This window comes from Anguilla anguilla, chromosome 6 (assembly GCF_013347855.1).
Source record: "Anguilla anguilla isolate fAngAng1 chromosome 6, fAngAng1.pri, whole genome shotgun sequence".
Taxonomy (NCBI): Eukaryota; Metazoa; Chordata; class Actinopteri; order Anguilliformes; family Anguillidae; genus Anguilla; species Anguilla anguilla.
In genome coordinates this window covers 51,450,009-51,463,945 of record NC_049206.1, presented here as the reverse complement: position 1 = coordinate 51,463,945, position 13,937 = coordinate 51,450,009, and the positions used below count along the sequence as shown (strand labels likewise).

Genomic DNA, 13,937 nt, shown 5'->3' with positions numbered 1-13,937 from the left:
GCCACTTAAGGGCCAGTCACACATTTCTGCAGTTACTTAAGGCACTGGATTCATGGCCATATAACTATGAGGCTGTAATAAGCATTCTGGGCAGGCGTGGATGATGTATAGGTGTTTCCTGTAAACTGTAACTTTAAGCAACCGCTTGGCACACAGCGGCGAGAGCACTTAGCCCACAATACCAAAAGACCCAACCCATCAGCACGGTAACAAATCTTAACATGCAATCAAGGGATGTGACATCTCTCTCAGTAATTCACTCATTATACTGCATGCCAAGGAACCTTATTACACAAAGTACTCCCGCTTGAATTGCTGCAGTAATGACCATTCTTGAAATGGCTTATACGCCATATGTAAGACGTGAAGTAATAATCACTGTTGGTCTGGATGCAAATCTTCTTCTAAGTAACATCTGTGCGAGGCAACTGGGATCATGAGCTGTTCCTTTTTCCACACTTTTGTCTTCCCATCGCTTTGGTAAAGGTTTATTTTGATCTTATTTGTCCATATAGCTTTATTCCAGAACTCTGTAAACTTGTTTCTATTTTTTTTTTGGCTAATTCTAATCTGGCCTTTCAATCCTTGCTGCTGATGAGAGGTTGGCATCTTGCAGAGCAGCCTCTATAATTCTGCTCTCAAAGTCTTCTGCGTACAGTGGCCTGTGATATTTTCACCTCTGCCCTCTGGAGACTGCTGGTGATGTCACTGACTGTCGTTTCAGGGTTTTTCTTCACAGCTCTTAGGATTTGTCTGTCATCAACTGCAGTTGTCAGTGTTTGTTTCCACCAGTGGTTTCCTTTTTTTTCAAGACTTTCCAAAATGCTGTCTTGATATATCTAATTTTAAATTCCTCTAATCTTAATTCCAACCACTGATCCAGATAATTTCTCTTTTACTTTTGAAAATAGCATCTTTTGTTGTCATTTGCACCAATCTGCATATGTTTATCCCTTTTACTTAAAATTTTATCTTTCCTTTTTATCTCTTTCATTTCAAGAAATGTCTTGCAACCTGCTTTCTATTTGCCATAGGGCACCTAGTGATCAAGAATTCGTTTTTCAATATTGCAGAATCTTTAGGAGGTTTAACACTGTTCATTTTGAAATTACATTTTTGGTCCTTTTATATGAGGTTCTTGGGAATATGATAAGATGAGACTTCTCAGCAAAAACTTTGTCTTTCCTTTGAAGAAGTCATTTCCATTTGGCAAAATAATAGTTTCCTGTTCCCAACATATAACCAATTCCCCTTGCAAATGGTCCTTGGTCATTTAAGATTTAAGATCTCTACATTTTATTTTATTTTATTTTCTAACCCTTTCAGTTTATGGAGTTGCCTGGAACAGATCCCTTCAATCCCATCTCTTTTCTTAAATGACTCATGTCCACTGGCTCATCTCTACCAAGTGGTTAGACTTGGAACTTGACTTGAAAACGAAGCGTCAATTCACAGACCAACAGAAACGTTACACAATGTTGTACTTTACACGATTGCCTCGGTAAATACTGAGTTGTGTAGATACGTTACTGATGTACTGTATGTAACCCTGGATAAAAGAGCCTGTTAAACAAATAGACCATTTTATATTTACGGTATAATTTGCAGCGGTAAAGTGACATAATTCGCAACGGTATTGTCTCCTATCAGTGTTTATACAAGCATTTTTAAAGATATAATATAGCACTATTTTCACCATGCATGAGGTTTGCTTTTGAATGGGCTGTAACATCCATCCAGCTTGAAAGTTAAAATGTCAGAGCAATTCAGCCCCAGAGCCAAACTGTACCAGCGGAAAGCATCTGGCAAAGACAGATAAGTAATAAACACATTTCGTTCCCTCTGTATATCTCTTTATGCATCAGTTTCAGGGGTTATTCAAGGGAAAAGAGGCTAAGATTGCACTGGACAAGCAGTCGTTGCGTCTTCTGTTTTGTGACTAAATAAATAAATAAATAAAAATGGATGGATTTCGTATGTCATTACCTCAGAAAATCAGAAAGTATATTCAGGATACTGTCGCTCAAGATTATGGAGATAATTAAGCTATGCCATAAACACTGCTCCGTGTGTGTGTGTGTGCGAGAGAGAGAGAGAGAGAGAGAGAGAGAACTGACTAAATGATGATTGTGTGTATATATATATAATATATATAATAAGATCCCTATATTTTTTTCAAAACATTCACGTTTACGGTGAAAACCGTAAAACTGAAGTGCAGCCCATATATAAGTAAACAAAAGACGATAAAATGCGATTGTTCCAGACTTAAATGGGCTTTTGCATAAGAATTGAAGGCGATTTTATATCCATCCATTCAATTATACTATTTTGAACACGCCTCCGTGATTTCACATGAACAGACACTAATAACCATTACTATCACATATAATCATAACCCCTCACGCCCACTGAGAAACGGCGCAAAAAAAGCTAATCCGGTATATGGATGGCCATATCCTTTGCAGTACGGTGTATCGCATCAGTCTCAGGCTCAGCGTGAGAAAGGAACCTAGCCGCTTCCCTGCCGTGAATGACACTGCGTGCGATTCATTCAATCTGGAGCGTCAGATGGTTTGCTCTGGCGGCAGCACAAGGTGCTCCAGCGTCTCTCTATTGTCCGCTTGCCTGTGATTGCCGTAGTGTCTATGTCAGGGATCATAATTACATTACTATTGATAGTTAGGTTACTACTGAAAATCATGAAGCACGGGGGATGCGGTGCAATGAATCCAGCAGCTGAATGTTTTCAGCGGTGAAGATACATACTGTTCAGCTCTACCGATCTCGGACAGGAACTGGAAATATCTCTCGTTCAATCTTTGCCGTGCCGCTTTCTTGTGACAAAGCTGAAGGAACGCACATAACTGAGATCCGTCAGCTATCGCTCTTGATTCGTCGACCACACTGCCCTGTCTCTTTATTAAAGATAACAAGCTGCTTTCTTTTGCCGTCGTTAACTGAGTAAAATCTGTTGTATCTTAAGACCTGGACAACCTATCGGTGGAGGGAGGAGCGAAGAGAGCAGCTTCATCGCAGTAAACAACACTAATGCTTTGTCTATTACACGGGCTGCACTGAAAAGATTGGCATCGTTCATCTACACAGGACAATGAGATGGGAATTTGGACGGAGTGATTTTATGGTTCGTAGTTTTACTTGTTTAGTAATTTAGCCTACGAACATTTATCGGTAGCTTCAAGCGGTGTCAGTACGCACGCGTTTTGTGTTTATTCGCATTAACCAGAATTTAATCTCTGAATACAGCTTTTTATTTATAAATAGGCAATTTACCAGGGAAAAAAAACACTTTCTAAATTTATTCTCGGATTGCCTGATATTTAATCGTCGGAAAACCTGAACTGTTTGTGAAGATAGCCAGTTGGATGAACAGTTTTAGAAGCTTTATTGGTTGTGTTTCTATACCGTTATAACTGGATACAATCTTTTTCCTTCATGTCTTCTGAAGTGACAGACATGAAGTGAAGGTATTCTAACAAGACAATTCTAATGTATGAATAGCGCGTGGAAGCGAATCGGTCCTAAAGCACGTCACCTGCACGGTGTGGACGCTCACAGGAACTGCTTGGTCAACACCAAAAGGATTGGGGATTTTGGAGTTACAGTGATCCACGTGGAACGGGAATCCTAAGTGGACGGTTAATCATGGGCTGTTGCAGTGGCCGGTGTACACTGGCCTTTATATGTGGGATGCAGCTGGTAAGTTACCATTAAAAGTACTTGCTATTCAAAATTGATTCATTCCCTAATAGCAAAGGGGACATTACTGAATGTTTATATTGTGCATAAACAAGTACCGTACAATATGCAAGCCAGCACGGTGTTCCCTAATATGTCAGAATGGAAGTTACCTACTGTAAATATTTGTGTTACTTGATGAAAACGCCAAGCTCTGATGTGGTACTGGTTGTAGACGAGACTGGGGCGCACACAGACTCACACAAAGGGACGCACGTACAGCTGCTCTTGCTATCGCGTGTGACTCTGGAGAGAAGCTCTCCACCAGATGTACTAGCAAACGGGGCCAGACGAGATTGCAGGGAAACTGCCAAGATGTAGGTGCGCGCTGACCTCGCCTAGACCACAAGAAAATGCATTCTAGCCGCACAAGTTTGATTATACATCTTATGCATCAACAGAGAGAATGTGGCTTTATAGTTATCGAATAACCGAAATATCAATACCTGGCGTTGTTGTCCAGCAAGTTGCATCATTTAACAAGTGGGGGGTTCTCACAACTGAAGCCAGCGCAGTTCTATGCGCGTTCATCTTACTCCTTTCCTTGACCTCAGCCTGGACAAAGCCGATTGGTTTAAAATACTCTCGAAATATTAATAGTTTCCACCAGAGGGAAGTCAAAGTAAATTAGTGTATTCTGTCAATGTGTTTTCAACAAGGATATTCGTACCTCTTCTTTAACCACCCAATTTGTTTTTAAAAAACCTTTATTAGTTTTGTGCTGTTGTTTATATCTATATGTGCTTCTTTTTGCCATTTTGTTGAGGCACATTCACATTTCTGCCCTTGAGCACACAAATTGATGTTATGGTCTCTTTTTATGTGGACAGGTAATGGGTAGAGTTAAGTCGTACAGGCCCATAATTCTACATCTTAAAAGGGAAGAATTCTTGAAATAATGCAAAATGTGGATATTTACGCAGAACTAATGGATTCTGTTATTTTTAGATTTGAATTAAATTCTTGGGTAAATTTCACTTTGTTGGAACTGTTTTATGTGGACTACAGATCACTGTCAAATTTATTATGTGGTGCCAAATTTCCCAAGTGTTGGAAAGCACGAGATGGTCTGCTTTCATCCAACAGAGAATCACCTGAACAGGATTATGAATTGTAGATAAATTGACATTACCTTTAGCAATCTAGATTCAAATTAATCGTGGCACATTCGTTTTTTTCATTTAATATTATAAAAACTATGGCCTACGAAGTATGACATTTGCATTATACACATGCTAAGCAGTATGCCCTCAACCACATCTAAAAATCTGAAGCATTTTCCACATTATCCAATCATGTTTGACAAAGACTTCAAAAGCACAGCCTGTGGAAAAGATAACACAGTTAGCTATGAAGCATGCTTTAAGACCTGACCATTATAAATATTAATAGTGGGTCGTTTCCTAGCACAGTTTGAATGGGACTTGTGTTTTTCTAGCGGGTGGGCGGTAAGGGAATAATCTTGTTATGGAAAGTAAACTGAATCAGAATTGAACCCTTTACACTTTGATCGGTAATATTTTCACATAAAGTGCCAGTCAGTGTTTGCTCCAATGTCTCAGTGCTGTGATCACTGTGAATCACAATTTCACTAAACCGACGGTGGGCATTGACAGGCTCACCACGCCTACCAGATGCTATGTTTAATCACTCCCGCATGACACGTCCCTTGAATTTTTTACTCAGCCCAACTTTCTGATCTCCCTAGAGCAGCTGTAGGCGGTTATTTCGTGTCTTTGTGCATGATATAGGGCCCAATCAGAAAAAAAGAGTCTGAAATAAGCCCTGTAGTTACTTAATAAGAGCTTAGTCTAGCCTTACAGAAATTTGGGATGCTGTATGTTAAAATCCTCCATGAGGTAGTGCTGTGTATAGCACTGGCTACTTACAGTCCACTTCTAGTTTAAGAACTGTGAAAATTGATGTGGATATCATACAGCCAGCACTTTCTATTCTAAAGTCAAGTTTGTTCATGCTTTTGCACTTCCATAAATAAAAAATGAAAGCAGTAGGCTATATTCTAACATCAATTTTAACTACTCTGGTTACTTGTCAGGGAATAGATGTGGAAGAGGTTTTACTCATTTCCTAACACTGACCATTGGTCTGTACTACACACAAGACTGTCCTGACCTTTCACAGTCATTTATTACCCGCATCTAGTAATCCCTCATTTCTTCATCATTGGATTTTCTTTCTGTAGCTCTGACCTTCAAAGCGTGTCACACAACTTTTTGGTAAAATCACTAAGTTGATTTATTTATTTATTTTCTTTTCCAGATACTAAAAAACCTAATTTCACCCTTTAATTTATTCTTACTGTTGGGTGGATAGCTGTTTTGCCAGGCATGGTTTGTGGTTTTATGTAAGCAACAGTATGCAGAAAGAAACAGGCATAAATGTTTACATAGCACAAAAACAAGTTTGTGACATATTTACTGTTTGTAGTGCTAAAAGCTGATTGTATGCTGGAATACCTGAGAAATGTTCTCAGAATTCATTGAGTTTTTCCCCCAAAAAATATACCATAATACTGGAAATGGTTCCTAAATAGTCCATGGGGGTCATTCATTGGAACTGCTTTATACTTGTAGATAAAATCAGTGATTTTGCTCTGGTGTGTATTGCTGTGGAATCCAGAAAAACAGCTTGCCACTGCGTCATTGTGTTCATTTAAAGCAATTCACTGACAAAAAAGACTTGCTGGTTTACTTTTTCTTAAATGTGAACTTTCCACATATTATATGCTGCTTTATGGCAGACAGATGAGTTGCCATGACAGCCTTAATCCTGGGAGAGTTCTACCTGTCCAACCCCAAAGCATTATTCCCATCAGCCTAAGTGTAATTTCAGGATAATCAAAAATGGAAATTTAAAGGGTATTGAACACAGTGGGTGCTCAGTGGTTAAGAACAGGTTGTAAGAAAAAGATGTCGTTTCGACCTGGGATATGAAATGGTTATTTCTGATTGGCTGACTGGTGGTTAAATGGAAGGTCTGACAAAAATTTAAAAAATAGCATAAAAATTTGGCACATTGTCACATAAAATATTATGTTTCCTGTGTACTGCCGCTGTTGAACAAACGCTACAGCATTAATTTGTGTTTATTTATGGTACAGCGTTTAATTTACGACCATTAAGTAATCCATTAGATTTCTTAGCTTCAGTCAAAAACATTAGAGAAAAAGCAACCAAAGATATAATATTGAAGACTGAAAATCCTGTCAGGCCTTTCTGCCCAGGCAGCATTGAAACAATGTTAATTCAGTGTAATTTTCCTGGCTGGCATTTGTCATGATGGATGCTGTGTTCCTGTTAATATATGAACGCTGGACTTTTTCAGCTTGAATCTGCCCTGGTTATTGATTTGCAGAGGTAATGCCCATAATGGAGAGCTATGTTAAAGCAGTCGGCATTACCTCATTCATCAACTTTATTTTATATTCAGTTTTTTTCCCCTTTAGAATGGCAGTGGTATTGCAAATCCAATTCCTGAACTGAAATTGGTAGTCCATGCTAATTGGTTGTAAAAAGTGACTTATGAGCGACAGCTTCATAAATACTTTCCCAACCAGTGGTGTTATGGTGCTTGTTATTTTGGGGACCCATTATTTCTCACCTGCTTTCACAGACACTTCTGAAATGTCTTAAACTACAAAGACAGAAACACACTTACAGTACAATGATTATTTGTCTCTGTATTCATGTGGCAGTGCTGTATGAATTGTACACTGGAGGTGATGATGAGATTTTGGAAAATAAAGGCACTGTTATGGACTAATGTCAACCACGCACTATTAAAATTAGTTATTGACCACTTGCAGAGTCTCATTTGAGAATGTCAAATGAAAAATAATGGAACTTTGTATAGATTAAGCATGCATCCCTCAGTATTATTCAGTTCCCTTTTTAAAAGTGACCGCCGTAAGATGGTGAACACTGGCAAGCATTCAATCTGGTGTTAACTCATTATCGAATGGTGCCTTTACAGAAATGCCAAACCTTCAGACCGTACTGTACTGACGCCTATACTGTGTTGCCATTGAACTCTGAATGAACAAGTGCGGAAGGTTATCCTTCTGACAGCCAGTTTGCTAACCAGTCTCTCACTGGGTGTTCAGAGCTTTCCACTTGTGTGGTCCCCCCCCCCCCCCCCCACCACCTTTAAATCTGTAATCTTTCATCTTAAATGTTCTGATACCAAAGAAATAGTTAAGAATTCAGTTAGGTAGCAGTTAGGCTTAACACGGAAAGGCAATTACGAAAAGGAACATTCTGATCCTTATATCTCCCCAACTTCAAAGGTAATAGGCTTTCAGAAAATGACACTGAAATTGATAATAAAATGAAAGTTTTCTGCTTAGATCTCAGTGAAAGGAAAACACTCAACTTCTTTGGATTACCAAAAAGATTATTCAAAATAAACCATTTAGATCAGGGGTTCGTGACCTGTGCTTCATGGATCCCTAGGGAACTGTGAATTGGGTCCACCCCCTCAAGCCTATGTACATTTGTCTGGGGAAGGGGTCTATGACTTTCGTCAGATTCTCAAAGAGGTCTGAGTCTGAAAAAAGGTTCCACTGATATACACAGCTGCTGAAAATCTCTACATTTCTCTGCCCTAGCCCCAATTTCCCCTCTCCAACTCTGCAGTCTCGATATGTTTTTGATAGTGCCACTATTCATTCTTATTCCACATACGCTGTGGCGTGAGATTCTCTGAATTGATGTTATACAGGGTGACATATTGATATTTTTTGGTGGAACACTCTGAAATTCGTGAACGGGTTCAGGTTAGCCTCTGCCCGGGGTAGGGCTCAGGTGAAGGGAATGACAATTTCAAGTTTTAAGCCACTCGCCAAAAAGGCCATTGTTTTTTATCAGCTTTATTTTGCACATATATAAGGTGTGACTGCATCTCAATAACTGAGAATATTAGTACTGTGTATTCTTATAAAACCATGGCAGTGCTGGGAAGCAGCAAAAGGCCCAGGCTTATCAACTAGTGGACTGTGAGTTAAAATCCTGGGATAGATGTGCAGCTATGGCCTTGAGCAAGATACTGCACATTAATTTGTGCAATTGTGTAAATGGTAAAGAGGTAAGAGTAACCTCTGATAAATATGCCTAAACAAATGAATGACCATTATCGTTGTTATTTTCCATTAGGGTTGTAATTGTAAATGTGTTGTTTTTCAGGTACCAAGTGGAGTTTTGCCAAACGTTTTAGTGTATCAAAGTAAAACTCTTTACTCTTTATTGTTGGAAATGTGTTGTTTTTTTTTCTTCTCCTCCTAGGGATTCAAAGACATGTTTCTACAGACTTTCTACAGACTGTTACACTAATATATACAGTATAAGAGAAGTTTAGTGAAATGAGTTTTCACATCTGAATTTATCTCATAATGCCTTTGATGTAGTTTTCTGATAGCTGGAACATTCTGCCTTTTGGAAGTGACAGTAATGTTTAAAATGTGGCTCCAATTTTGTCGGATATCCCTTGACATTACTGATTTTTCACAGGGGGCGTGATAATGTTCTCAGGGTGAGAAATTGTCTGAAAATGGATATTGATCTTTATTATATGCCATTTATTTCTGTCATATGGTTGTATGACCCAAAGTTTGTACTCCAGAACAATGGAAGATGAAGGATTGCATCTGAGGAAATATATTTAGACCTTCTACCACTTTTCTAATCTCAATACATTTTTATTGTCCATTTAAATGGGGAAAGCTATGCTCGAGTTTCTCTTTGGACGCAATTCGCTCTTTTCTTATTGACCTGAACTACGCACGTGGTGCATTTTCGCTAGTGATTTGATTGGTCTAACCCGCTCATGTGACTCATTTGTGCATCGCGTGTGCAATGTCCATTGTCCGTGAGTCAATACATGACTGGCAGGTGGAGTAGAGTTTAATTGTCAATTGTCACTGTTGATTTTGGTGAATGGCAGGTTTTATATCTGTCGGTCCTGGGGGGATGGGGGGGTTTCTGGGTTGCGTATCTGGCAGAGGCGCTCGTCCTCGGCGCATCGATGCCGGCCAGCGCCGACTGCGAGTCCTGTAGGCGCGCAGACGCATGACTGACCGCGGCATTGCCCGGGGCCGCCGTTGGCAGGGCCTTCCCTTTGCCTTATTGAGCAGTAGTGACTTCTCCGGCTGATGAGGCAAATGCGATCTGCCCGCGCCACCTGTGCCAGTCGCGTAGTCTTTTTGTGCCGCGTAGCTCGCGGATTGCGTGGTGAAACAAAGAACCGACTGCCCGCCCCTCCCAGACTGAAAGAGGATAGTGTCGCAATGGGAAAGGTGAAGCATTTTGATAGAGCTCTTTATTTTGGAATTAAAGTAAATAGGGTATATAAAGTTGCTTAAAATATCTGTCAGTCCTCTCGGTATAATTTGGTCAAGGCCAAGTGATTGGAGAACGTCCTACTTAATATTATCAGTATTTTGCCCCGAAACCAGGGTGATACCTGTTTAAGCTAATTGCTTTGGTTATTAATGAATTATTCATTGAGTGTTCTTTACTCCGATGTGTCTGGCCGAATTGGTAGTTAGAGAAGCACAAATGGCCTGCAGCTAAGCCATTTATTCACAAAGGCCAAGAAAACAAGGACTCATGTGTCAGCGTGCTTAGTCTGGAACTCATGAGTTAAAGCGAGCGATGCGTGTGTTTGTTTCCAAATCAGCGTTTTAGGTTCGGTGGCCACTGCCATGAAATAAAATAATAAGAAGCAAAAATAAGAGTATGGAATTTGTTACACGAAGGACAAAGGACAGTGAAATGCAGCATGCCCCTGTGTGTTTAGTCTTGATGAATAAATGTCTTGGCTGCAGGCTTAAGCTGGAAGGCCTAATCTTTTTCTATTATTGATTTTGGGTTTTCTGCCATGAATTCAGAATGTATTGTACATCATGACTGTATCATTATTTCTATGTATCTACTACTGCTACTAATAATAATAGTAATAAAAACAATAACAATATTATTATTATTATCATTATTATTATTGTTAGTAGTAGTAATAGTAGTAGTAGTAGTAGTAGTAGTAGTAGTAGTAGTAGTAGTATTACTGAATATAAATTTTGTCATGTTCAAGGGTTAGTTTCACGCCATGGTCATTGCATTAAAATCTAGTGCGTAACCTTGATATGCCACCCAACAGTCTAAAATTTTGTTAAATGAACTGAGTCATTGACATTGAAACTAACATCCCTTATTTTCCATGGCCTACATTTCTACTGTTAAAGGCTATGCTACAATTCCCTCGTAAAATGTGGCCTTACTTTTATGCCTGTGTTAAAAGGAATGCATGAGCCACAAGAGAGTGTATTGTTAAGCATTACACATCAGTTTAATTTGCAGGAAATGGTTTACCATGAAAAGATGAACTGATTATAAATAGAGTCTAGTTCAGTTCATGTGTTCATGTACCAATAACAGTTTGAAGAGCCCGTGATTCATACTCTTTGTTGTTGTGTCATCATAATGTTCATTCATTTGACATACCCGTCAATTTTCCACAAATTACAGAAATCACTCTGTGTGGGGAAAAAAAAAAAAAAAGAAGAAGAAGAACAGCAACTTGCATCTCACATTCTCTTCTGTCAGCCGGTGCAGACTGGGGAATTCTCAGAGGAGCAGTCGGTCAAAGAGATGAAGGTAAATAGCGTTTGTGGCTCGGGAGATGACAGGTAGCGCCACGGAAACCTGTCACTCAAGCAGAAGGGGGGACCTTGATGCGCGGAGAATGCAATGAGCCGCCCCGTCTGCGCGGCGACTGATCTCCGAAACGGCAGAAAGATTTAATGGCTCTTCAAATGCGGTAAATCGCTCAGCGCTTAACAAGAGCAGTAAATACCAGAGAAGGCAAAGGTACGGGGGAGATACCATCGCCCATGCGGGTGCATTTGTATTCCTTTTAACGTACAACGCCAGACAAACATATTTCACCCGTCCTGTCGACAGGGACGACGCTCTTAGTGCAAACAAGGACAGGCGGGCGGCGTCTGTTTGTTCGCATCCGCGCGTGTTAAATTCAATTTTGGTCCGAGGTTAGGTGCAAGTCTTTCGGTCCCGGGAATATCTTAGCAACGGCGGTTAACAGTTAAAGCAATGCTGCACAGTAGTTAAGCACAGAAGAATTTTAAATGAATTTGCTGCTCTCTGCTTTGCCAAGGTTCACAGAGAGAGTAAAAAAGGCTTCCCGCATGCTGAGGCATTTGTACCAGATTAAATGTTTTGAAAGAGCTGAAAACCTGGCTGGCGAGAGTGGACATCAGGTAGCAGAGTTCACAAAGCCAGGGGAACTTGACTCGTACCCGCGAATAAAAGGATGCGTGGGCCATATTGATGCTCTGAGAGTTTTTTAGCAGGGACGGCCAGGATCATTACTCTTCCGAGGGAACATTTGAGATACTCTGAAGGGCAAAAGCAGGATAACCTGAGGGGTAAACAATGTTGGTATGTGTGGTGGATTTTAGATAAAGGGCAGCCAGAGAAGATATGAACAAGCAGTTATCGTTGGAGGTGACACCTCCTTTTTCCCCATCGCTCTGAGGACAAGTCGCCCTACTGGGTGCGAATGAAAATTTCAGTTCCACCAAAACCAGATATGTGAGAAACCGTAGGAGGGGTTTAAACATTCTTCACCATTAATTATTGGGTAGTACTTAGAGCCAGCTGTGTTACTATTAGCGGACTTCTCAGATCTAAATGAAAGCGAGGTTGCTTCATCTCGTAAACCTTTGAAGTGGCTGTAAATGCCTCTTGTGTTTAAAATGAATGTCAATGTCAATGCAGTTTTTTGATGGCGGCATGTAGTGTTGCAAAGTATGATGGTGTGACATAATAGATGAGGAGATGGGCTTGAGTCCCTCTGATTGCATGTTTAAAACCCAGATAGGGTTTTACTTTATCACCCTTGCTCGAGGTACTTCACCTGAATTGCTTCAACAAAACTTCCATCTCTGTAAATGGATATTGTACAAAATATAGGCTATTCAAGTCAAGTCATTTTGCCTGATCTTAAGAAATGTTCATTCCCTTCACAGTGAGATACTATATGTACATGAGCATCCCAGTAGAGGAGAATGTTCATTTAAAAAATAATACATAAAATACCCAAAGTCTTGCACTGAGAACCTGGCTTCCTTCCATTGTATATTTTGTAAAAAAAAAAAATCCAACGTTTGTTTTATCTGTAGTATTTGAGCTAATAATAAACATTTCTATGTGCCGTTCTCGGAAAATATGAATAGCCATAATGCCACGGACTTCTTATCTCTGATAAATCCCAAGTGTCAGCGCAGAAGAATATTCTCTTTCTTACTGTAAAATGCAGAAAATTCTATTCCATTGGGACTGGAGCAAAGGCAGTTATATGAAATGAGACAGCGGTGGAAATGAGTGTGAATTAAAATCTGCGCCTGTCGTTCTTATTCTGGTGTCAATATGATTCCTTTACGTGTCGCCAAATCTCTCAGTGATTTGTGAACCAGAAGCAGACGTAATCCTGCCCTTGTGCCTTAACTTAACCACAGTGGCACTGAAGCTGGAGCTGTCCGAGTTCCCCGCCCGTGCCAGCGGAGACTCTGAATTTGATATTTTAATGAGATATTACAGTCAGTAATGCTCTTTGCAAACACAATAGGCTCGGACTGCTGAAGAAAATGGGAACGGCCTTTTCAAAAAATCTGCTCTCCCCAGGGACCAGAAATGAGAAAAGCTGCCTGCGAACGGGGCATGCTTGGGCCTCTCCAGCATTTGCTCCCTGATTTCTCCACAGTGATATGAGGCGGGAGGTGTGAGATCTAATTTCTCGGGCAATACCGAAAGAACTCCCAAGCCCAAGGTCGCTGCCGGGGTGCAGCGTGTGGTCTCCTCTGTCCGTTTTCTGATTTCCACCGCTCAAATCCTCGGCATGCTTATTTTCAGGTTTTTTTTTTTTTAATGCCGTTTTTTTTTTTTTTCAAATCGCCTGAAGGGTAGTGGTGGAACCGTTGCCCCAGCTGTGTTTTAGAGTCTTGACTGCGCTCTTTGATACAGTGCTTAGCAGGTGAGTGTACTCGGGTGTCCTCTGATTATTTACAACTGTCCATCTTTTCTCTTTTTCTTCTCTTTTATTTTAACAATATAACAAGAACACTGCTTCGGTTTTTATCGTACAATTTA

General features: G+C 40.1%; 1 protein-coding gene across 1 annotated transcript in view; it reads left to right on the top strand.

Moving 5' to 3' along the window:
- The first annotated feature begins 2,482 nt into the window (after nucleotides 1–2,482).
- nkain2 (sodium/potassium transporting ATPase interacting 2) overlaps nucleotides 2,483–13,937 on the top strand; it is a 107,796-nt gene continuing 96,341 nt past the window's right edge. The window contains exon 1 of the mRNA XM_035421737.1: nucleotides 2,483–3,720. Coding sequence (XP_035277628.1) covers nucleotides 3,667–3,720 — 54 coding nt within the window. The 5' untranslated portion in view covers nucleotides 2,483–3,666. The remainder of the gene's footprint in view (nucleotides 3,721–13,937) is intronic.